Source organism: Amblyomma mixtum, chromosome 3 (assembly GCF_055824585.1).
Source record: "Amblyomma mixtum isolate Tamu chromosome 3, ASM5582458v1, whole genome shotgun sequence".
NCBI classification, from domain to species: domain Eukaryota; kingdom Metazoa; phylum Arthropoda; class Arachnida; order Ixodida; family Ixodidae; genus Amblyomma; species Amblyomma mixtum.
This window is the reverse complement of record NC_143014.1, coordinates 71,660,067-71,685,975: the sequence shown is the minus strand read 5'-3', so window position 1 is coordinate 71,685,975 and position 25,909 is coordinate 71,660,067. Positions and strand designations below refer to the sequence as shown.

Here is a 25,909-nt window from a genome sequence, read left to right as displayed (position 1 = left end):
ATCTGGGAAAGGAACTGCGGGGGTTCTCTTAGGCTGCGTACAAACTAGCGCGTTCCAAACGCAATGTTATGCTTTCCTGCGTTCGGAGGGCCTGTGACCTGTTGAGATTTAGGTAAAACGCACAGAATTCTTCAATTCTTACAGAGGCGAAGTGTAGAAAATAGCGGCCGTAGAAGGAAATGGTTTATGGGGTTTAACGTCCCAAAGCGACTCAGGCTATGAGAGACGCCGTAGTGGAGGGCTCCGGAAATTTCGACCACCTGGGGTTCTTTAACGTGCACTGACATCGCACAGTACACGGGCCTCTAGAATTTCTCCTCCAAAGAAATTCTAGCCGCCGCGGCCGGGATCGAACCCGCGTCTTTTGGGTCAGCAGCCGAGCACCATAGCCACTGAGCCACCGCGGCGGCGTAGAAGGAAATAAAAAGGGAGAACAAAATGAACGAATCACAGGAAAACAAGCAATACGGTAATAATGAGGTGTCAACTTGACATTATCGTAGTTTATACCAGCGTATTCTGTGACACAAACCCGAGTCCGTCTCCTGAACAGCCCACAGAAGACTTGCCACAAGGTCCCATGTTGCTCCCACCTTTGCACAGTGACTGTAATGAAGTTTGGCAAAATTTTTGAACCCATAATGTACTTTATGAAGCGTGACTGTAGGGGCGACGGGTTAGCGAGCAGAGGAGGAGACGCGGGTAGAGGTTTTTCAGTTGGAACCACGACTCGACGGTGCGCTCATCGCGGCGAATGAGTGTCCGCCTTAATTGACTCTGCGAAGTTCCTCCCGCACTTCGGCCCGGGGAAATAAACAGAGCCAGCGGGGAAGGAGCAAAGTCCCGAGCGGGCACGTACGCGCAGGAACAACCGCGGTTTGAGTGGCCGGCGGTGGCAAGCAAGCCCGGAGAAGTGGGACCCTGGAGTGGATTCTAGAGGCGCGCGTTCGGCGAAGCCCGTCTGGAGTCCTCGCTGTGCACACACTGGTGGCGTCTTGCACTCGTAGCGGAGGAGCCGGGAGGGGGGGTGCCCGCGTGGCTTCGCCGTATTTCACCGAACAGGGGCGCTTCCTGCGAGAGATGCCACCGGCGGAGCCCACCACCACCCTCTCTCACTGCTTGGTTGGCCACCTCGCCCCCCCGCTTTCTTTCGTTTTCGGGCGCTATTATTATGATTACCGGCGCGGACCGTTCTTTTGAAGCCAACCGCGGTGATACACGTCGCCGAGTTCATCAGCCCTATAAACCCATAGAGATAAGCGCTCTGTTTACCTCGCGTGGATTGGGTTCGCGACGTGTAGCGTGCGCTACGCTGGAGGCACAAACACAGCTGCCGCCGCCGCCGCCGCCGGGGCAGGACTCCTCCTTATCGGGGACGGCTGTCAACCACGGAAAACCTCCTTACGCAACCGCCTCCGAAAGCGCGCCGTACAGGAAGAGCGCGCCGAGAAAAGGCCTCGACCTCGCGCTGTGCTGCCGCTCTCTCGGCGGCCGCATCGAGCGTCCGGGGGAGAAGACCCACGCTGCAGAAAGCGCCACTTTCTCCCCGCCGCCGAGCCAGAGGCGACGCCGGAGCTGTGGCGCAATATTAATTGAAACGTCTGGCGCGGCGCGGTTCAAAGAGGTCGTGCCTCCCGATAAAACGTCGCGCGGAGCAGAGGTTAATAACGGAACAAAAGCCGGAACGTGCGCCCAGGAAGCGCAGCACGTGAAGAAAAAGAAAATCATTAGAGCAGAAAGTTGCTCCTCCCCCCTGAGCACGTACGTCAGTGCGAAATTTTATCGAACCCATTCCCGCGGCAGCAGAGAAATAATGCAGCGCCGGCCAAAGGGGCCTCCGTGTGCGCACCGCGGAGAGTGCTGGAAAAAGTTGCGCCATTGCCCGGCGGGCCGCGCGAAGGGCGAGAATTTCCCCACTCTGGCCTTCCGGCTCCAGATAGACCTACAGCCAACAGCAGGAAAACAGCTGTCAGGGCCGTTTTCTGAAACACGAGCATGGTTCGGACTCGCCCCGCGCTGCGAGCGAGCACTGCCTTCGTAACAGCCATCCTCCCCGCGATGGTTGATGAAGGTAATTCGCCACGAAATCGACGCATTCGTCTTGCGTAATTAGGCCCGCTGAAAGGCGCGGTGTAGCCTGCTGGTCCCGCGCCGTCGCTGAATCTCGGCCGTGACGTAGGCGTAGCATCCGTCGCTGACCTGCAGCACCGTGGCAACTGAGTGTGGAGCAACCGCCCAACCAAGCAGCAGCCGCTCCGCAGCATGGATCCCACGCGAGTAGCAAAACAGGGAAGATAATCTTAGAACCAGGCGTGAACGGAAATGCCCCTCGACTGGTGCTGTGAGGAGCAGCGATAAGGTGTATGCAGAAGGGCATGCTGCAGCCACTTTCAGGCGAAATGCTTGCGCATATGAGAGGTTCGTTGCGGAGTTGTTCATTTCGAACATCTTCATTAGAGCCACTTAATTTAGCTCTTCTCGTGCGCCGTTTCACATTTGATGGGGATGCAGACCAGCGAACAAACGTTCGGGAGAGGAGGCGAAAATATTTTAAGAAGCTGGGAACGATCACGTGAGAGGGGGAGTGTGGAGAGGAGGGCTGATTCTGGGCACAAACTTAGACGTTTTTACTTTTGAACAAACCAGGGATGGTCCCGCTGGAAAGGGGTGACGTTGCGCATAGTAACCACGTGTCAATTTGCAGGTTGCCATTAAAACAGCTTCTATTCGTTGCAGTAGACGTTAAGCGACGTACACACGCACACTAACATTCGTACAGAACTGGGAGGCCTTTGCTCAAGGGAGCCTTTGCTTCTGACTGTGTCCCTTAGATCGTTCGGGCCCGAGCAGCTAATGCCTTTTTGAAAACGTGACCATGTGCAGAATGTGTGCGTGGCTTGCAGTCGGCTACCCTCGCAGCTAGCTCATGTAATGTCGGCGTGGGTTAAAAATTCAGAGGCTGTGGGTTCGGATCTCACTGGCGGCATGAGGTTGTTTTTTCTTCTGCTTTGTTATCAATTATCTTTGAGCGAGAAAATAATTAAAGTGTTAATATCCAAATAATTAACACCTCAAAATCAATTAAAGAAAAACATCCCCTGCACTCCTTGGTTTCAGTGACTGTTGGCTTCCGTCATGTATGTCACAACGAGCACATCTCTTCCCTTCACTTGACTACCTTTCGAAGGTAATTCGCGTCAGCTGCGGCTTCAGCAAGATGTTCGGTAAGACGTTCGACTGAGATACCAGGGAATAGGAGCTAAAAGCATTTCGTTCCCTTCCTGCATCTGCGAGGTACCGCAAGATTATGACTGTGTTCTATCTCCGCGACTCAGCTGGCTTTGCATCGGAACCTGTGGTGGAGTGGGCGTAACGACAAAACCAGCGTCGTCGTCATCGTTTCACAAACAACGCCACTTACGAGCGGAGATTTTCGGAGTGGGTTGCCTGCCCGGACCATTGGAAATTTCGCACGAGGCACGAAGTGTTCGTCTTCCCTTTTCCTTCGCTTCAGCTAGCCGGTCGTGCTTTATGCCCGCAAGTGCGTGCGTTTCCCGATACGTCGAAGGACTCGAGGCATTTCGCGTTCAACGGGCAGGAAAAACGAGGCGTCGTATTAGCGACGCTGTAAACGGCGCCCCTGCGCCTCGATGTGACCGCTTGCAACGAGTCAGTGAACCCGCCGAAACGCTCGTTCGTTCCGCATTTAATAGCGTCTGGTGGCTTGGGAAAACTACTCATCGGCCTTGCGTTTTTGCTTCACTTCGCGGGACAAGGTTTCCCTCGCTATGCGACAAGCAGAGCGCTGGGTGGAATCCCACCAGAATGTGTGGCGTCAGCAGCGTGCTGAAAATTCATGGGGCGCGCTGGTGCCAACGCTGTGCCGAACGAATCTCTTCGCTTCAACTGCCCGCTGTACACTCGGTAGGCATATGTGCTGCTTGAGACAGCCCCTGGCCTCTCAGCAGGGCCACGGCAAGGATGCAGAAACCTGCTCGGTGAATTTGTTCGCTCAGTTCGAGTGTAGACGACGGTTTATATGTATATCCCTCTCGCGCGATTCACTCGTATCAGTGGCAGAATCCGTGCTGCTGGCGTGGAGGAGAGTTCCTTGGGGCCGCTGGCCAGGGCGAGCTGACTTCGCTTTATACTTTAGCTCGGCTGGAGTGCTTAGAGGCCGATCTGCGAACCGTGCGGTAGTGTTGAAAGGGGGGGGCACGCTGTTGGGACACCTCCCCGGACGCGGGTCCCGGGCTTCCCCGTGAATGGGCAGAGGCGCCGGCCGGGCCGGAGTGGCGGCGGCGGCGGCGTCTCCTCTCGTCGGGAGCCCCGTGGCGGCTCATCACGGGGCGGGTCCGTACACGGCACAGTTAATCAACCTTTTCGTTGGCCGCTGTCAGCCGCGGAATCCCGCCCGGGGCCAATCGGCCCCGCTCTCCTTCCCCGCGGCTCTGCGTGCCTTTGAGGGAGGCGCCGTCCATCAGGGCAGCCGCTCCGGATCGCCGTCGGCTGCGCCGAAATTCGGGGGCGTCGAAAAAAAGAAGCCAGGCCCCGTGATTGATTCCGGACTCGACCTGTCTTCGTGGCCGGCTCGTGACGTGACGTGACGAGCTGACAAATTCCGCCGACATTTCGCGCAGCGCAACACCGCGAAATACTGGCCACGCCGCATCCGCTGCCGTCGGTGCCGTGGACGACCGGCGCGCACCGCCAGAGGCGACCACTGCTGCAGGGGTTACGCGCCCCCTCCTCTGGGCCCGGTTTTTCGCCCCCTGCCGCCCTGGCGGCCCCCACCGCTGCTTGCGCCTTCGCGAGGGCCGGGACATTGGCGTCAATTTGCGCCGACGCGATGAGCTGCTTAATAGACTGGGACGCGGGTCTTGGAGCGCTTATCAAGTCCCGACCGCTGAGACAACGACTAACCACTTCGCGAGCCCTACTTTCTCAGCTCCCCCCCCGTCGTAACTGGGTGGCAGTGCGTCTGAAGAGGGGCCCGTAATGACGAGATATGCTCACTACTCGAAAGTGAAAAGCAATCATATAAACTCGCGCATACCGGTTACTAATGGTTGAATTTTCCTGCCCTGGTACTGGACAGCTTTTATAATTTTTCCGGATCGCTTTGGGATAATGATACCTGGAATTCATTCCTTGTATTTTTTTTTCGTTCAGGAACTTGTCTGGTCTCTTCGTGCAGGTAATTAGCCTTAAGAAAAAGTCACGCAATAAAAATTGCCCTCTTGAAGGTACGTAGAGGGTGAGTACGATAAAGTCTCGAAGCAGCACTTTCGTGGACAAACCGTGGCCTTTCCTGGAACCTGGCCGCCTATGCTTAACTCGCGCAGTGCGAGTTCCGATACCAACTGGTTCCTGGGCTGTGGCATAGCCACCATCATCCGCCTTCATTCAGCGCATGCATGCGTGTGTGTCGTTGCGCGCTAACCGGCTGCTCTGCTTGTCGACTGCCTGCCCTGTCGTTAGCCGCCCTTTCCGCAACAAGTTCGTTACACAGTCTATAGACTGTCTGTTGAAATATTTGTGAAAGTTGCTGCAGCGCGAAACAAGGACCGCTTTCCTTCCTTTCAGGTGAAGTGCCAGGGTTTCGGCTCCAAGAACAAAAACCTTGAACTAGTCGGTGACGTCCCAAGCGGCCGCTCCATCCAGAACGAGTTCTTCCTCTTCAACAAGTGCAGCAAGGGCAATATCCTGCTCAAGGGCAAGAAAGTGACCGCAGCTCCAGGAGCTTCCTCCAGTAAGTGTGACACTGACTGAGTCAGTGGAAAAGGGCCAGCCATGCTTTTCGCCGCGCGCTCCTACACTCCTGCACTGTCGGGTGTAAGAGGGAGCACGTGTGCGTATGGCCCGTCTCTGCTATAGCCGCGCATTTTCACAAACGCTGGGCGCCAATTCGAACGTTGGAGGCACGCCAGCCCAACACCTTCAACTGGCGAGTCACAGGTGTTCGCTACTCTGCGCGCCCGGCAAACAGCGGCGCGCGAGCGCTTACTAATTACCTTTCGTACGCCCCGCGATAATGCGACTGTCACTATCGATTCGTATGGCTGTACGCTCGTGCCCTAGCTATAGCTCCTAGTGGCGCTTGTACAGCACGAAACACGGCTAAAGTGTAGCAGTGCAGCTCATTCTGAAAGGTCTCAGCATTTGGCCTTTGCCGGTCGCTCGCCTGTTAGGTACTGCGCGAATGAGGAAGAAATTCTGATTCCAGCATTGAGCCTGAGTAGCGTTCAGGCTGGCCCCTTCACAAATTTGACGGTCAGCGCTTCGGCCTTCCACAGAAGGCTGCAAGCGACCTCCTAGGAGAGCACGAAGCCTTTCCTCGGCGCTCCACTCGAATGGGCCGGCCACTTTCCCGAAGCGGCCAGGTGATCTGCCCCGCTGTCGCCAGGCGGCTCCAAGGGCAGGGCGAGATTACGCGGCGGCCCTTGCACTGTCGGTGCACGCGTGGACCCGTGTGTGCTCGTTCAGATAACACGTGCGCGGACAACATAAACTTTCCATTCAGGCTAATCAAGCGTGTTACCGTGATCTGCATGCTGGCTATCTGCGCACCGGTTTGCGCAGGCAACCGGTGATAAGCAAGCGAATCGTCTACGTTTTACTAGCTGCGGAAATTTGCCGTAGGGAGCCGGCGGGAGAAAAAAAAATAGAGCAATAATAAACCTGGAATGATAAGACTCATTTGGACGTCATATTGTTTGTCTTCCGTCTGGCTCAACAATTCCCTTTATCCACTGCCCTCAAATGTGGGACAGATTGGGCAGACCATCTTAACAAACGCCGGAGGAGGCTTGCGCTTCGCGTGGCATATAAAGGATGCTCGGTATCGCGATACAAGCACACACACTTGAAAACTGAGTGCACGAGGCCCTCGATTCACTTTGTAGGATCGCACTGTGTGCCTGCGACCTGATTACGACTCGAGCGTCGCTGTAATCGGGTCGCAGTAGGGGAACACCAGTTCCTTTATACTGGCAGCGAGAAGTTAAAGTAAGGCTGCTTAAGGAAAAACTAAACTAAAACTCCCTCGTAAAACTAGAGCTTCTCAGAAAAAAAATTATTGATTTCATATGACTGCACGCCGGAAAGTTATTTGAGATGTTCAAGGTCACGACGTCATGAAGTGGACCGTAGGAGAGTGGAAAGATGCATCAGTATAGAAAGCCCGCTTCTTTGCTACCCTTGCTACCCTTCAGTACTTTAGTTCCCCTAAGAGATCCATGCTGACGCAAAAACTTGTTCCGCGATCGAGTGTCTTTCGCGCCAGGTCGAGTAGTGCGTTTGATTCTTCAGTTCGCAGGAGGGCTTCGCCGTGCGTTGAGCTTCAGATCGTTTTCATGCGCTGTCTTTTACATAAGTTCCTTACGTATTTAAAAAATTTTCAGCCCCGCCGCGGTGGCTCAGTGGTTACGGCGCTCGGCTGCTGGCCCGAAAGACGCGGGTTCCATCCCAGCCGTGGCGGCTGAGTTTCGATGGAGGCGAAATTCTAGATGCCCGTGTACTGTGCGATGTCAGTGCACGTTAAAGAACCCCAGGTGGTCGAAATTTCTGGAGCCCTTCACTACGGCGTCCCTCATAGCCTGAGTTGCTTTGGGACGTTAAAACCCCAATAAATATAAAAAATTTTCAAGGCAGTGGCTTCATGATTGCTGTTTTTCGCAAAAAAGTTCGTAATGCCCTACATAGTGCTCTACAAATGAATATACAAATAAAATACACCTGGAGCATAAAAAGATATGCCAGTATTCGCACGCGTGTCGAAGTTTCGGACATTCTGGTTTTTATAGCGATTAGAATAACGATATTAATAACTTGACGAACTACAGAAGGAAAGGGGGCACGTGAAAAATAAACTTTCAAAACGAAGTGTTACAAGACGGAGTACTGAATTTTGCCGTTTAACAAGCAGCGAAATATGTCTATAGGCTGTCTGTAGGCTTGATACGGAAAACGCCTCATCTCCGTTCCTGCAGATGCTGCGACCCTATCCGTGGTCTACACGGCTGGCTAAGCTAGATTCGATTAATGTCGACTCGGGTGTGCCCGAGCGCTGTTGCCAGCCGAAATGTCGGTTCGTATCTCGTCTTTGTCCAGTTATGCAAGCAATATCACATATTGAGAGTCATCTTGAGCGTGCTTTTGACGCACGATTCGAGTGCTTGCCCTTGTACTATATCTGATACCAGTTTCCAAGTGTTCGACGGAGCTTCTTTCAAGCAGTTTGCGAGGAGTCCCATGAGGCTTCGTTCCTGGGGCATTGAAACGCAACCTCAAGTGCATATTTCTGAAGTACGTCCAGTTCAGGGAGTTACTGCAGACGAGCGAACTGTGCCTCACATTCGTGCGTCAAAAAGCCCGAAACGTTTGTATTTTAAATAAAATTTGAGCCCAACGGTTTTACAGCCAATGCATTTTGGACAGGCTCGAGAAAACTTCGCTATGGCTCTCGCGGCACTGAACGAATGCGCTGAATATCTAAGCAGTGTTTTTTTTTTTTACTTTTCTGTATAGAACCTATATGTAATGTTTCCCTAATTCTTTGGAATCCGCCACATCGTCGTCTTTCCCATCTTTGGAACTGAGAGCTGTTTAACGCTCGCAACTTTGCGCGTCTCTTAGAGACGCAAGGACCCTCTCCCTTGTCCGTGAGTTGCATAGTGAGGCTCTAATTTTCATAGCCTTCCACCCAACATCTGGTGACGCGCCCAAGCACCTTTCGTGCTTCCCGAGCAGTAACAGACACGAAACGCAGTGGACGGCAGAGGCATCGCTGCTGTCCTGAACGTCTCGGCAATTACTTCACGATACTACTGCAGCCCTATTTCGCGCCATGCCTTGGAAGTGCCCCGGAAGCAGCATCTGCGCGACTGCGCAGGCTGCCTTCGCTTCGAGCGCGGGCAAGACGAGCTCTCGAGCTGCGGAGCAGGCCGTTTAGATGTCCCTGCGAACAGGGCCGACAGGCAGCAGCAGCTGCAGCAGTCACCCCCGAGATACGCTGCGATATCTCTTCAATCTCTTACGTCTCCAAGGAACGAGTGGTGCTCGATATAAAGACTGTATTGACAGCGTGCAATGATACGATTGTTGTGTTGGGTCAAGGTGACGCCGCGCAATCGGCGTTGCCGATACCGGGGGTCGAAAGTTTTTGTGCTCGTTCACGTGGTAACAGTTGGGAAGGATAGGATGGAGACGGCCGGGCAGTGCTCGCCGCTTTCGCCCCAGTGCTCTTCTCGACGAAGGCGCGCAGGGACGGCAGCACGATCGCTCGTGATCCACTGGAGCGGTTGCAATGAACGACCGTGCGCTTTCTCCTCGTTCTGTAAGCGAAATGTCTCAAACAAAGTTTCCGTTGTTATTTTTTCCCCTTCTTCTAGGCGGCAGTTCAGAGCGAATACGTGGAAGCAGCCCGACAGACGCCAATAAAAAAAAAAAAGAAAATTGACGGACGATTTAGCGTGGTTAGGCCAAATGCCGAATTAGGCGCTCTAGCACTTCAGTTTTCACTGCGGTTTCGGTTCGAGGCTTGGTTTTCAAGACCAAGCAGGCTTTAAACTAAGATCGGCGAAATCGGCGTTGGGGGGTCTTTGTGTTAGATCGTTAAAACTAGGAAGTGCACTTATGCTTCGCCGTGACGGGAAGGACGCGAAAGCGTTAAAGGGTATTATTGCCCATATATACGGAACTGGTCATTCTCTGCTTTACATTCATAGATACGTGGGAGTCCTCATACCAATCCTGGAGCAGCGGTGCAGTGGTTGAACGATGCGGCACTGTCTTGCCACTAGTGGCCCTTGTGCGACCCAGGTTGCTCTTCCCGGGCAACCTCTCGCGACCAGTCATTAATTGAACTGCCACCTTCCACGGTGCGCAGCGTGCTCGCAGTCCGATGGGCGGCCTGTAATGACGTCAACAGGTCACGCGACCTAGGCTACCCACCTGCCACCTAGGTCAAGTTTAGCCAAACAGATAGTGGCGAAATCGATGAGCGGGGGTCTTAGTGCTAGCGCACTGAAGAAAGGCTGCATATCGTTATTCCCTTGGCAAGAACTGAAGCTCTTTAATTCGTACTTATTATAAGGACAAGTGGAGACATAAAGCCTGCCTCGAGCGCGGAGCATGCCAATTCTCCTACCTGACGTGGCTCGAGTGATTCCGCCTTCGGTGAACACGAAACGGAAGCTGACGGGGGAAATGCGTATCAAGGCAGGCGTTTGAGGTTACTTCATCCATTTTGCTGGCGTGTAGTGTTGGCGAAAGGCGAGCTGCGATAAGCAATAGTGAGGAGGGAGCGGCCGGATTGATTAGTGCGCATTGTCGCAAGTGATTTGGAAGGGAGGCGAATGGGAGGATGCTCCAGACCATGTCACCTGTTTTTTTACGCGTAATGATTGGGAATGGCTTCAAAACCAGGTGTTACGTGGTTATTTAGGAGCTGTGCACGGGACTCATGTGCCAAGAAAGATTTCTTCTATGTCGGCCACACGCTTTCGTCAGACAAAAAAAAAAAAAGAATGCTGCGAGTTCACGTGGCAGTCACGTCTTCTCCGGGACTGCCTATCGCGTGGAGCTCAAGAGACCCGCATCTCTAGCCTCACTGTCCGCGCGAAGGTCAAAAGTGCTTGCGAAATGTATCGCCTAGGGGGAGTGTTCTTCGCTTGTGGCCGCAGGTGGGACGGCGTGCATTGAAATTGACTTAATTTCTTTCACTTCGCCCTTTGACTGCAAGCTGATGACAGAAGTCACTGAACGAACAGTAATTAATCAACGTTTGGTTAGCGTCTAAGAAGTGTACTGAGTGCTTTACCTAAAGCGCAGTATCCTTCTCAGTTTCCTTACTTCTGCAGATTCTATAATTATACATCCCGCGAGTAATAAAGAAAAAGCCAATCGCGCAAGGATATTCTATAAAACAAAAGCCTAGTTTGCTGCGCGTCATGTTTCGTGACCTCTTCGCTGTATTTCCTTCAGTTATCCAAGTCGGTAAATTTTCTCTCACCATGCATCGCAGTTTTTCCTCGTGGCCGCATATATTTCCTTTCGCGCTAGCTGCGTCATGCTAGGAACGTTCTATAAGTTTTGCTTCCTAAGTTGCAGCTGTTTTGTTATGTGATGGAGCTGAAAAATGTTGCGGGGTTGCTATTGGCCTCTGCTAAACGTTATACGAGACTAAGGGCGGAAGTCTTGTCTCGGCCACCTCGAAGCCTGCCCCCCCCCCCCCCCCCCCCCCCCTTCTTTGTTGGACGCGTCAGGTTGTTTTCCCAGAAGAAGGAACACATCTGAGGGGTGCGCTCTTCTCGTCCGAAGGACTCGTGAACGCAGGCAGTGCATTATCGACTTTCTCGACAGCCAACTTCACTCTTTTACGAATGCATGCAGAGGCTACAGTGCACCGCTGGCGGAAGTGCATCGGGACAATATCGAAAGGTGATGACTCCTGTAAAATAGGGCATTCCAAACTTTTCCTTGAACTTGAGAACTCGTTATTATGTCAGGCAGTTAGGTTAGGCTAACATTTTCTATTTTTTGGGGCAGTGTGAAGTATACGCATTGGACTTGCTTTCCGAGGTTGGTTTTCATGCACCTCTACTGTATATTCACGGTGTAGCGAAATAGTTCTGGGAAAGGTTATGTAACATTTATTACGCAGAGAAGTAGGTTCCAACAAAAGAGCCGAACAGACATAATGGACCCGTATTAAGGAAATTCCTTCAATTAATCATAAACGATAAAGTGGCACACGTAGCTACACTGCATTGCACCAGTGGTATGCGGTGTAGTTTGACGGTTTGGCGCTCCGAGAGGTGGCCCGAGTTTTCGTAATCGCTTAGGCGAATATGACAACGAGATAAAAAGCCCGTCGGTATAGATAAATATCTAACCACTAGCAGGTTTCCGCGCTGCTGCTGTGTTACTGCAAAAGGTCAACAAGGGTTTTTCTGCCCTTCAAAACGAGGCTCCGAAAGCGCAACGCATGTGTGAGAGCGCGTTCAGATGCATGAAAAACGACCGACCGCAGTACACGAGCTGCGGTCAGGTTCAGTTCTAGTCAGAAGTGCGCTGACGCGTCATTGAATCCCGGATGCAGCATTCGCATCTCGATTAATGTTTAATTAAAAGTCGCCCGTTTGATATCAGTGCCCGTCAGTGAACCCTAGGTGGTCTGAATCATTCCTGAGCCCTCCACTGCGGCACCTTTTTTTCTCCTCCTTCATTCCTTCCCTCACGGAGGGAGAGCGGTAGTTACTGCGCTTTTGCTTCGTTCATAGCGCCACTTCCGACATGGTGCAGGAGGCGTAACGTCTCGTCGCGTTGCTCGGTAGTTCTGCCAGCTATGCACAACTTCCTGCTTGTGCACGCAAGTTGTTTTGATCATCGCCGCATTACGGAACGTGTTGGTTGTCGCTCGGCGGAGTGGAAAACTAACCAAGCTAAGTGAGGACCATCCCTGACCGCGACTGGAAACGCCTGTTTTGTAGGGGCTGAGCACGCGACCATGTTTCTTTCTCTCTCCTTAGCTGGTGTGGTAATTCTCCGCGACACACGAGTCGGGCTAGACGCTGATACAGGCGTGCATAGTACGGCTGTCAAGCTCGCGCGAGCTGGGTGTTACGACACCACGGACGACGGCGCGGCGAAAGCTCGCTGACGAACGATTTAGGTTGCGCAGCTCGGCGTACGAGCGAGTCAAAAGGTGCTCGCGTGGAGGGTCTCGCCGGGAGTCGCCGCACACACACACGTGCCGCACGGCAAGAAGCTTGGCTGGTGTTCACGGCGAGCCTTGCCCGAGAGCGCGCCCGTCGAAAAACAGCCGCCGCTCCATTGTGCGCTCCAAACGGGAAGGGCTGCGCGCGTATTCGCCGAGGTCGCGCTGGCCTTGCGCGCAGTTTTGACGGGCACATTGCCCCGTCGATATTGTGCGACGAGTCGTAGAGATGTAAAATTTAAGAAGCTGGAAGAAAAAAAGGAAGAAAGGTTTTTTTCTCTCTCAGGAAAATTTGAAGCAAAAAAAAAAAAACGAGAACGCTAAATTTGATTAGGCATATTTATTTTGTAAATCATAAATCGGTTAAAAGTTATATTTTTGCGCTAGAACAAAGATGCAGCGGAGCCTTTTCAGGAAAAAAGGTGGCATGTGCATGCAATAAAATCGACGCGAAGCATTGTACCAGTTTGACTTGTCAAACTGCTGAGTAGGGATGTTTGCTTGCACCCTTTCGCACGTTGGGGTTCGAGTCCACGTACACAAGATTTTGCACGCAGCTTCGTGTGCACGTTACCGAACTGCAGCCAGCGGTTGGTTGCTACAGGCACCTCGCCACCTTGTCGTCGGCTCCAGACGCTAGCAGACGCCAAAAGAGCTCATTTAGACCAAATTGTTCATTGTGCAATGGAGCAATACTGTGCAGCAAACTCCGTTTTGGAAAATTTGGCGTTTTTTTCCTTTATTCTGGGCAGTAAAAAAAAATACGAAAGAAAACGTTTTTCGACCCCAATTTTTGCAAGGTTTTTTTCAGGCACTTACATCCTTAGCGGCGACAAGATTGATATTGTCGCTCAAAGCACGTCTGGGCTACAAAGTGCACGCACAGTACATACTGCAAGTCGTCGCTCGTCTGGAAACTTTGTAAGGAATACATTGTCCTCCTTCAGACGTCTACCAGAGTACTGATACCCCTGTTCGATTTCAGTAACAAAACGTGAGCGCACAAGATTTTAGTTTTTTTTTTTCTGTTCAGTCGAATATGGGAAGACGTGCCGAACTGCTGTCATGAGAGCGCAAAGTATTTGGCCATATTTATGACGGGGGATAGATTAGGGTTTTCCTTGCAGCTTTTTAAGACGCCTTGCACGTATTCCTTACGCAGGCGGCAAGAAAGAAAGCTTCAACCGCTACAAACGTATATCAGCTACTCCACGGCTGCTGCTGGTATCACACGTACGCACGCACGCAGAGGAGGGTGGGGGGGGGGGGGGGGGGGGGCGGTAAATATATATCTGGCATGTACTTTAGGGCCTATCTGTCAAATATTCGCGGCGGCGACTGCTGCAGGCTTCGCGTGGCTAGGCGCCCTTGACCTGTTCAAGGCAAGGCTCGCTCATGCGAGTGTTCGTATCGCTAGAGGGGGACAGCAGCTTGTCAGGCTGTGGAATTAGGCATAGCAGCCTTGTTCTGCAACGATTTTGTTTTTTTAAGTCTTTGGCGAAGAGAACCGTCGTGGCAGGCGGCATGTTTGGCCTCCGTTTTCTACGCATATTTCTTCCCTAGCGAGCCGGGGACTGCAAAGCAAGCAGTCAGAAGCCGGTGGCGCGGGCGTGAGTAATCGTTCCTGCTCGGTGCTTTATCAACGTCTTTACGAGGAGGCCTGTTTAAATCGACCCTCCGTTAAAAACCTATCATCTCAATCAAGCCTGTCAGCGGCGAAGAGCGCGTAGGTGCGTTCGAGTGATGTGACGCGCGCTTACCGGCCCGGCGGAGGTGTTTGCTGTGCGCGAAAAACGGAGAAGGCCCCGAGGCCAACCAGGGCGCTATACTTGTCCGTCTTCGGAGCTGCCGCCGGTAACAGCTCACCTATTAGGCTGGACATGGAATTCTTAATCTCTCGCACATGTTTTTTTTACGTCCCTCCAGCCAGCGCTGGCGTGTAGAGAATACAGGGGGGGGGAGAAGGATGCGCTTGAACTTGAACGCTGCAACTTGGCCGTGACCCACTAAGCTTCCCTCCTGTTTATGGCCCGAAAAAGAAGAAAAATGCTTGAAAAAAAAAAAACGTTTCGGTGACAAGCCTGTGTGTGCGCGGTCTTGTGTGAGTTGTTTATTGGTGCGATATCTGCCCACAGTGATAACTCGGAATTTCCAGGCCCGTAGCGCGCTGCTCGTTAGGCGTCACTCTCGGGTGCGGCGCTTGGAAAATATATAACACCTGTTGAGGCTCATGCTGACGTTCGCGTTCCTGCAACGTCGCGTCGACGTGACCGTCCGCAGGGGCGCGACGGAGCGAGGGTCCTTTCTCGGGCGCGCATTGCGCATGGCGTCCATAACTCCGCCTTGCCTCACTCTCGCCCTGCGTGGCAGGTCGCCAGGGCGCGATTGGCCCGTGATCCGCGCAGGGCTGTTAAACCAGATTAGCGACGTGTATGCGGTCCGTCAGCATATCTGCCGCGCTGCTTCCACATGCGTCGCTTTGCAGTCGCATCGGCGTTCGGCCGCGGGCTTCCTCTCTCCCCCTTTGGGGGTTTTATACTCACCTTGTCGCTCACGTTGGGTCTTTTTCCGCGCGGTTGCATGGCGGCCGCGCAAGCTGGCGTCAGTCTTCCGGCCCCCTCGTCATTTCGCAGGAAAGTCCTGGGTTGCCACGCCAGCAGTGAACTGCCGGCGTCCGCGCAAAACACTTGCCGCGCAGTAAATGGGGAAATCGCATCGTGCTTGGAGATTGTACACCCTGAGTCAAAAGTTTATAGAACGCAATATCAGGCAAAAAAGATAACTCTGCTCCATCGCCGTTGCAACAGATATATGCAGATTAATTCTCGAATTACGCAGTGCACCATTAAATCTCGACCAATGCGTACCATAGATGTAAATGGATTAGATTTCTTCGCCAAAGACGCATTCCTTAAACGCGTTACGGCAGGTGTACTAATGCCCTTCAGCGCTACCAACCCTGTTGCTTTCAGTTTTTTCTATGTTTTCTTATATTTTCCCAAGTGAGTGAGGCATCCCTTTAGCGCATGAGGGACAAACAAGCCTGGCTCGCGGTCGGTCTCCGCAGGGATGATGACGCCTAACGTTTTCTCGCCAGGGCATCACGAGTCTCGTGCACTTGGAGTGAGAGGTTCGTGGAAGGCGCAGCGAAGCTAACAGATTAGGCGAGGGAGACGCGGGCGGAGAATTGGCAGCCTGAGCCAGATTGGGCAGTTGCACCGCACCTGCGAAACCGCCGCTGGTTCGTCGGCCATCTTCGCTCGCAAAAAACAGAGCCGTGCATAATGTGGAGCGTGAAGAGCGACTTGACGAAAACACGCCTCGAATGCAGGCGTGCAGCTATAGCAGCGCTGTGTTTGCCTTTCCTTGGGCCTGTTTGCGCAGCGCGCCAGGTTCCTTGTTGTTTCCTCGTTACACCAGCCAACGTCCGCCCGCTCTCGCACCTCGTATACTGGCGGCGCGATGGCCGCACGAACGTTCGGAGCCTTTCAGAAAGATTGCACAATAAACAAACAGCTCTGAATGGCGGCGACGTTCTCGACGAGGTTTGATTCCCTCGGCGGCACTTTGCGACGAGCCTTGGCATTTTAGGCAAGAGCTCTGTTTGGTTTTGTTGAAATGGACAGCCGAGCGAGGGGCAATCTACCTCTTGCGTTTACGACGTTGGCGCTGCCTTAAAACTTTCATGTATGCGCGCGTAATGGAGCTGCCTGATTCCCTAATGGAGCGGATGTTGCGTGCTACCGCGCCGCTCATCCTTGCCGGCGTTCAATTTGCATGTCGCCAGAGCGCACGCGTCGCAACACCCGCCGCCGCGACGCGAAAAATAGCGTCCCGCGTAGCACCACAAGCCGAGTGGGCCCCCCCGTGTATCACACTGTGCAGCCAAGGCCGATTAGGAGGAGCGTAGCTGAATTTGCGCGGGCCCATATATTAGCGGGCGTCGAGCCAGGGCTTCCGCCGCGGAATCAAAAGCGGCCGGCAGCCGGTTTGTAATTGCGGGAATCAGCGTGCCTGACGTCTGCCGCCGTCCTTCTCCTCGCAGGCAAACTGGTGCTGGTGTCGGTCGGCATGGGTTCCAAGCTCACCATTCATTCCAACGGCACCTTCCTGTGTTTCAACAAGGGCGGCAGGCTCGTCAACAAGGTAAGACCTGTCACTCGGGGGCCCTATTAAGACATCTCGCCGAGCCCGCCCCCTTCATTAGGGCTCATTAAGGCGCCGCTATTACGCTAAATACTTGGCCCGGGTCAACCCTGCAGGGCGACCCCGAGGCGTTCGAGCGCTGGGCGCCACTTACGCCGTAACAAACGACTTCGGCTTCGTCACCGCGGCCTCCCGCCCTGTGTGGGAAGAGCGGGCGCGCACACGCCACTAGATTTACTGCCGCATCTTCCCGTGGCGGCGTTTCCGCCGGCACAAATGCCACACGCATATGCGGGGCGCCATTGCAGCCGCCGCTCATTGTTTGAAAACGAACGGCCTCGAGGAGGAGGAGGTGGAGGGCGCCCGGAACAAGCAGCGGCAATTTGCGAAATCGAAGGGGACGACGTCTTCGTTAGTGCGCGTCTCTCCCCGCGCGGTGAACGAGTTCCACGGTAGCCGCCTGTAATGGCCGCAGTGCCCGCACTTTTTTCGCCGTCTCGGTCGCCGCTGTGGGCTCGCGCATGCGCGACTCCGGTGGTACGGGAGCGGCGGCCACGTGGGGTTCTCGGAAAGTGGGTCGTTCCCCCCGTGTCACTCCACTCGCAAAGTTCCGTTCCACAGCGGACGACACCGCTAAGGCATTCTATCGAGCAGCTGTCGCCAGCTGAACGAGAACGCGATTCGTTGAATAAAGATAATGGCAGCTTGTAAGGCGTGTTCACGAGGTCCGAGAAAGCAGTTGTGAAAGAAGCAAGCCGACAGTTACTATGCTCTACATGGAAGCGCAATGTGCCGGGGTCGTTCAATCAAAACTGATCGCACATTCTGGTCGCAAGTGTGCCTCGTTGTTTGCCCTTGTACTGTCGCTCTGTTAATTACTTCAAGGTTACGAAAGCGCATAGTAGTTGGGAATGTCGTGGTCGTTAGTGTTTTCGCATCTGCCTGTCGCAACAGATCCATAGTTTAAGGTGAGAATTCGCTGAACGCACAAGGATACAGCGCAAGGAACGAAGGACACTCTGGACCTGCAGTCGTTTCCACGTATGGGACTTGCAGTGAGCTTGTAGTGTGTCTGAAAAAAAGCGGCTGTAGTGCTCTGTGAAGGACGCTGGCTATAGGACGCACCGCTGAATGTATATAACGAACCCTGAAGAAAATTGTGCGTACTGACGCCGACCCACATCGGCTAACATCGCCGAACGCGGGGCTAAGCGAGAAGTCAGGACGCTTTTGCGGTGGTTCCCTGTTGCCCTGGCTGTTTCCTTTTGACGCTGGTAATGACCAAATAAATGGATCAGCATCGTTTCGTCTTCTAGCCACCTCATCGGCCCGTAGGTGCTCGTGAGGTCATGGTGAAATTCATTGGCCCCTCACGTAACCCAATTTTCCTCGTTTTTCTCCGTTGCGTTTTGTGTGTATGTTATGCCGCGAACGCGATCCCCGTGCGAAGGTTCTTGTTCTCCGCGCCACCCCACTTTCTTCGGGCGCCGCGCAAGAAAAACGTGCGCTTCCATTTCTCTCTGCTCGTCTTTTTCCTCCGCTGCCGTCTAGCAGCGCGCTTCTGTAACATTTCATTCTGCTCCTCCCGAGTATCTCGCGGTTTCTACATTTTTGCATTTCTCGCACCGTACGCGCCCTTCTTTCCTCTACGTGAACCCCGGGTGTTCCGTGCCGCGCAGATTGCGTTTGGTTGGCTGCTTATGTGGCGGGTGCCGCGATATCGGCCGGCCCAGCGACAGCCAAGTAAACACAAACCGCGTCCTGCGCCCGATGCCTCTTCCTGGCGGCGCCTTGGCTTCACTGTGGTTAGCCGCGCCTCACGCGGCGGTCGGGTGACGTGTGCGCTCGGGCCTCAAGATAAATGCGGCGCTATTTGCGGCAGTTTCGCGCTTCGCATCCGCGTTTTCTCCGCCGCTGCTCACGCATGTCCGCCGCCGCTCGATGGGAATCATCCCTCTTTGCCGATATTTCGAACCACCCCCCCCCCTCCCCCTTTCCTTCGTTTTCTTTTTTTTTTAAGTTTTCGGTCATGATGCTTGAGTCGCCGTTGCTCTTGCTTCAGCTTCCTTTTCTTTATTCTAGGTTTGTTCTTCAACTTCTTTTACCTTTGCTGTAGCTTCCCTGATCCTTTTACCTCTATCGTGTACCTCAGGGTCGTCGCCGCTGCTGAGATCCCTTGTCGCAATTTGGCGCCACCTGGGCCGTTGAATCGGCTACATTCCTCGCCGCGTATTACTTGGAGTAAGAATGAGCGAATAAAAATTTGCGGGAAGCGCGGAGAATGGAGCCCAATTACCTCGCTTCGCTTGGTTTGGCGCCAAAAGAAACGAGAGCAGTGTGCATGCGCCTCCCCTCCCACCGCGCTCTTTTGTGCCGCGCCGCAACCTCTACCATATCTTCGGAAAGGGAGAGCGCCGCACTTTTCCCGCGGAAGTCAATAGCAGTGCAATCGCGGTCAGCATCCTCGCGGGATCCTCTTGGAAGGGCCACTCGATCTCGTTTAATGGCTGCTTTGCGAGCGATGGCTTCGCAAGAGGGCCGTCAGCGAGTCAAAATGCTGGACCTGGTAGCTACGTTTTAGGGCCGAGGGATCTCTTCAAGATACTTCCAGTCTGACGCGTTTGCGCTTCGCTCTCCTCTGTCCCGTATTGGCATTTCGATTGCTATGCGCAGGGGCGCTGACCGCTGAACGACGTCGCGCTCCTGCTAGCCGCAGAACTGTTCTTAGTGGCGCGCCCGAGAGGTGTTGCACTTGCAGCAGTGTACCACTCTGTGTCATCCCCTTTTTTCCTGAGTGTGTGTCTTTTGCGCCATTCTGAACTTCAATCACTCTGTTCTGCTTGCCGGCGCTGACATGCATGACAACTTTTTTTCCCCCCTTTTCCCCTCAGAGGCGGCGCAGCCGGCGCAAGAGCCTGTGCGAGTTCCGCGAGATCTTGCGGGATAGCTACTCCACTTTCCAGTCCGTGTTCAACAACAACTGGTACATCGGCTTCAACCGCTCGGGCCAGCCGATCCGGGGCGGCCGCAAGGTGCGCGACCGCAAGTGGGCCTCGTACATGTTCCTCAAGCGCGAGTTGAAGGAGAAACAGTGGCAGGACCCCTTCAAGAATGTGCCGGACGACAACTGGTACAAGCACCTCAACGCCACCAACGCGAGCTGACGCCAGCCGGCAGCGCCACGGAACCCGCTCTGGTCCACGCCGCTCTCTCCGGCCTGACTCGGACAACTAAGCCATCATCGACCTGTACATACACATCCCTTTCTGTCGGTGTCCAACGACCCTTGTGTGTGCTGAGTCTTTTTTTTTTCGTTTGTTTGCTAGCATTTCCTTCTACAATTATGACTGTTATTAATATTGAGGCGCCCATGAAGTGTGTGTCATGTCCGTCGCGTGCTCGGTGTGCCGCAAGTCGCCGATTCCCGCGAGTGGTCTGAATGCCCTTCGCCTCCCGAATGAGAATCGACTCGTTTCGCTCGGTCCAGTGACATGACCGTCACCTGTCACGCTGTCGAGCAGGAATGTGCCCGTGCGCAGGATGAGTGAGGTGTCCTCCTCGTGTCCGAATCTGTCCGCGTTATGCTCGCTCGCCGCAGACGGGAGGGAGAGCAGCATCCCCGCATCCCACGTCTTTTTGCTCCCAACGTGCTGCTCGCGTATGCCGCAGCTGGGAAGCGCAGCTAACCTCGGGCCGCCGCGGCGCTGGCACTCAGATGTCGCTTATATCACCAAAGAGAGCGAACATGTCACAGCACATGTGTATAGCGCCCGTTCTGCTGTATACCGGAAAACTGAACGAAAAAAAAAAAATGGCCGACGCGCGCGCCAGTTCTCGGCTCGGTCGACAACTTCGTGCGAACGGATCCCTCTCACCCTAATGCAAGGTAATACGCGCCAAGCCTCTTCCCTTATTTATATATATATTATATATATATATATATATATTTTTTTTTTCGTTAGTGGAAGCATGTTCTGCACAATGAAACAGCACCTTTTAGCCTGTACTGCTGTGTGATGTGACTTTGTGGTTGCCACACATAGCACCAATCACACTTGTCGAGAGCACAATTGACATGCACATCTCTCACCTCCTCTCCCTTTTTCACTTTATCTCGTTACTGGTCCGAGCAACGTGTCTACTCAATGCGGGTACGTCTCGCCGCTAGTGAACGATTGTGCTCGCGCTGACAGAACGAAAAGTGTGTACGTCCATTTTCCGGATTTGGTCGTCGGATAAAGAATCCGTGCACTGGACAACTGTGATTGGCAATGCAAACTCGCTACGTTTCAAGCGAGGCACGTGTGTGTTGCGCATGCACGCAGTAGTTCGCCGCTCGTTGCTAGCTCGCCCAACTTGCCTCTGTGAAGGCATTAGTTACTTTAGCTCGGCGCAGCTCACCAACGTTCTTTTTTTTATTTTTTTTTTTGGCAATGGGTTTTCCAGAGTTGCCGCGTGCACTCTGGTGTCAATCATTCCCTTCACCTCAGGTGCTTTTCAGAATACTAATGAATTGTATATATGTACACATACGCAATATTTATTTCGAGTACATTGTAAAAAGAAAATGTATGTGAAGGAAGAGACAAACTACTGCCGCCGCCATTTGCTGGCTTTTCTTTTGCCTGTCGTTGTTGTGTTTGACCGCGTTGCATTTTTTTTATCGCTCTTACTGACGTTGTTGTTCCCTGTATAACACTTTTTATTATTGTGCATCCATTAATGGTTTTTTTTTCTGATCGTGCTATATGAAAGCAAAGCCACATGTGAAATCTTTTGTCCACATGCTGTCTCCGACGCTCTTTTCCCATCTCTTCGTCACCACATTCGGGCTTGGGTTCATGCAAGGTTATACTGAGCCTGTTATCAGTGTTGCTGCTTCTTTCTTTTTTTTTTCAGTCTCTGATCGTTGAGGCATAAGCCATTTTCGGACATGTTTGCTGCGAGCAGCACCCCTTACACTACAAAACAAGTTTTGCGCCTCAATTTCCTCTACCCATGTATGAAAAAGGAAGAGGGGTAGAACCTGCTAATTCTTAACTTTTTACCGTTTAAATTGTTGTCCTTTCCTCTGAAATTTTAATGTCATTTTATTTCAGCTTTTTAACGGACTCGGGGAGGGGCTCACTTGTACTCCTTTAGTGCACCGAAACCTATGTCATTCAGCCTTTACGGGCAGCAATTCGGTGTCTTGCTTGCTGCCCACGTTCCATTCTGAAAGCCATATCTCGTGATCATTACGCAACATTTTCGCCTACGATTGTCGACACCTCACAGAGCACCCACGAATCATGCAAAACCTCGCATTCGCTTGAAGTACGCTCTCCCATGATTGCACTTGGCAGTTTCATAAGCCCGCGCATAGAAATACGTCGTGTCAGTGCTTTCCGTACGGCCGGCCTGCCTCGTAGGCGCAGCGGTCACGATGTGGCGCACTCAGCATATCAAAGCGGTAGCCCGAAACTTTGACTGCCGTGCTCAGCGCGATGCTATGGGCCCGCCTACAGTCGACGCCAAACACTCCCATCACGTCACTCTCCCTCAAGTTGAGCCTCTCTTCAAGGAACGACCACACGCCTGTCTTGAAGGGGGCCGGAAGCTGAAGGAACGCGATTCAAGCGCTTTGCCGAGAACCAGTAGTATAGCCAGGGACTGTGGCTCTTAGTTTTGGTCGCTGCGGGATTTTGGCCAAGCGCTTCTCTGCTCTGTGCTGACGCCTTCTCCGCGACGATGCGCTAGACAAGCGTAATTGCTTCTTCAGGTTAATGCCGCGCTTTTTTGCAGCCGTTAGGCGAGCAGCTATTTCTCGCAAACAGCCATTTTTACATCTCGAGAGCATTCCAAGCCGGTGATGAGCGGAGCAGGCTCGACAGCTGCGCGTCTCGGCGCCAAGCGGGATGCACAGAAGCTGAAAGAAGCTGGCTGTTCTGCACACGCGCGCGTGGTGTCGCGGCGGGGCTTAATTACCCCTGATGCGGAGAGGATTTCTTTCCTGCGAACATATAATATTATATACTGCTGTTCATGAACTGCTCACTCTGGTGCAGCCGCCCTACCAACCATCAGTTGACGGTAAATCAACGCCGCCATCAAGCTTGCACAGCTGCGTAAGCAACCGCGGAAACATGTCACCACACTCGTTGTGCTTTTTCCGCCATGCACATTCCATCGCGTCGTTTCCTCGGATAGCAAAGCTATATATATCCAGGTGCCTAAATTATTCTCCTGATTCATCGTTTTTTGTTTTTGTTTTTCCCGCATCAGGCAGTCGTGAAACGTTTCAGCGCTGTCCCGTCATTTCACTAACCTTGACAGGTGGTTCATTTCACCCTTGCGTTTTTTTGTCTGTTTTTTTCCGGGCCCTTCTGCCATAGCTCCGGCGATGGCTCCGAGCCGTGTTCGCTGTAGGAGCGCTTTTCGACACGACGAACGCTGCGGCATTTCGCTAGCCTCACTTAATGCCGAGCTTTACATCTTTCAGTGGTGACCAATCGGTCTAATCCGTTTTCCTGAATCACTTGGCTGACCGTTGCTAGATCGTCTTGTCGAAGGATGCGATTGCGACATTCCGCAGGTTGTCCGAGCTGGCGCCTTCATATGTACAATGGAGAGCCGTTGCGTTTTTTTTTTTTTTTTGCTTCTTTTCCCGTCAGTGCTTTGGCATTGGAGGTTGTTATTTTTAAGAAAAAATAAACCTGAAACCGCAATCTGTTGCGAGTTCATACCGCTGTCATTCCGTTGCAATTACTGTCCTGCCCGAATTTAACAGCGTTCAATGCAACTTCGGAATAAGAAAGTCTACATTACCCCCTTTTTTAGCCGCTTTGTATTGTTTTCTTTTAATTCTTTCTTGTTTTTCTCTCCGAGGTGTTCAGACTTTAACAGCCTTTTCAAATGAGGAAAGCAGCTTAGCTTATTTGAAGACAAAATATTGTTAATTTCTGTGTTCCATTATGTTCATGATTCGCCGCAAAGGAATTAAAACGCCGTCAACCTCGACTTCAGCTTAGTAAGTGTTTTCTCTCGGATAAAGCAAAAGTAAGAGCCTCGAGGACCAGTAGCACCCTCTTTTTACTTCCTTCGAGCGTTTCGCCTAAGCCTCAGTGACTCGGCAGCCGGCAGTCTGCAGGTTATTCGAGCAGACTTCGCGAGTTCGCCGTGTCGTTTGTCTTGCGTGCGATGAAAAACGGCGCAAGTGCGGCGGATATTAAAAGTCGAGTAATTTTCTTTTTTTTTTTTTTCAGGCGTTCGTGAAAGCGCGAGCGCTGCGTAAGTGTTCACTTTAGTTTACTTAAAAGGCAGTTAGTGTCGCCCCAAATTGCTTGCTCTTCGAAACGTATAAGATCCGATCATTAATCTTGTTTCGTTCCAGCAAATAAGCCTAAAAAAGAAACGGCGTGACGCCAGGCAGAAAGCAGGTTAGGAACTTTACACACGTAGCGTGTACCTTCGGCGGCTCTTGGCCTTTTCATTTAGGCGTTCTTTCGTGCTCAACACCGCGGAAAGGCGTGATCGGCCATTTCTTCGCTTTTTTTTTTTTTGTCGTGCCATTTACTGTCACTGGCTTATGCTAACTCTTGCCTGGGCGCAAAGAAACTGGAAAAGTTAAAAGATTTTTATCCTTCCATCCCATTTTTGTGTACTTCGCTAATTTAGCTGCCAAATTCTTAAGCCGACGCTGACAGCACAGTAGTACATATCTTGGCGCAGAAAATCGCTTGGCGTGATCGCACGCTCACTCGTTTTTCTGCGATCCCATTCGCTCTCTTGAATCAATAGCACTCACGAAGAACATCGCGGCGCCGAGACTGCGGCCCAAAAACCGATGTCTAGCCAATGCCTGTTTGTTTTCTTTCAATGCTTTTTGCCGCGGCGCCCCTGATAAATCGAGGAACGCGTAAAAAGCTCGCACTTTGCGGCTTTTCAGTGGTTGAGAAATCCCATATTACCAGTATTTGACGACATAGGCGCCGCTCCATCCAGTGGAAGGGTTTGGGATATTGCGTAGCGTGCGCGTTTTTTTTTTTTTTTTTTACAACTGCCTACCCGGGCGGATCGTTCATTTCATTCCGGGCCGAATGAGGCAGCGCACCGGTATCTGAGCCAGGTGCGCACCGCTCCTATCATTTCACTGCCATCGCAGCACACGATCGCGTAGGCGTGGGTAGGGGGAGGGAGGGAGGGGGGGGGGGGGCGCCATCGCCGCGTGCGATACAGCTCGGAAATGACCATGCTGTTGTGGCCGCGGAAAACGACCGTAGGCGTTGTGGTCGCGAACAGCGTGCATCAATCCATACAACCTCTCGCAGGAGTGAAGTAAGGAGGGAACTGTTCGTGATCGTATCGGCGCGCACACTAAGCTTGTGAATCGCAAGAGTCGGCGAGGCACCACCAGCCAAGACGCCAGCGGATCACGACACGTTTGCACGCGCGATTAGCTTTGCGGTGTGAGCCCCGTGTGGGGGTTGCTGATGCGACGACCTGTGGCTTCCACATCGCCCGCTCGGTGTTTGGCGAAAGCGTGTAGACGCAAGGCGCTTATTAGTGAGAAAAGGGGGTGTCAGACCAGCAGCTGCCTCTCCCTGAGAGGTAGCGCTCGGACGGTAGCCTGTGAAGCAGGCATGCCACCTCTGTTTCATCCCCTTGTACGAGCGAAGGGTGAAGAATAATTGTGTGTATCGTTGCATAATTTATCCCATCTGCGCGCCGATGACGAGGAATTGAAAAAAAAATTCTTCTATACACAATGCCGGTGTGCATGTACATAAAGACTGGGTGTGCTGTTCTTTTGTAACACTACCTTGTCGTTTACTTTTCTATATATACACACCGTTTCGCGATCCATCTAACAGTTAACAGAAGTTACCGAGTCTTACTTCTTTGAACCTGGCAACTCAGGTTCATCTCAAGTGGCATTTTTAGCAAGAAAATGAGTGTACGCGCTTATGTGGCCATCCGTACCTCTAGACCAGTGAAGTGTGCTTTTCAAGTTGTCTGTTGAACTGTATGAGTGGCAGCACTATAGTGGTTGAACAAAAACAT

The 25,909-nt window shown here is 52.7% G+C and overlaps 1 protein-coding gene across 1 annotated transcript in view; it reads left to right on the top strand.

Annotated features, from left to right (window-relative positions):
* The window catches only part of LOC149350553 (fibroblast growth factor 17-like), a 79,146-nt gene extending 54,098 nt beyond the window's left edge, over positions 1–25,048 (top strand). Inside the window, exons 3-5 of the mRNA XM_089579609.1 lie at positions 5,587–5,752; positions 16,767–16,867; positions 19,759–25,048. Of these exons, the coding sequence (XP_089435735.1) occupies positions 5,587–5,752; positions 16,767–16,867; positions 19,759–20,031 (540 nt within the window). The 3' untranslated portion in view covers positions 20,032–25,048. The remainder of the gene's footprint in view (positions 1–5,586; positions 5,753–16,766; positions 16,868–19,758) is intronic.
* The last annotated feature ends 861 nt before the right edge of the window (positions 25,049–25,909 follow it).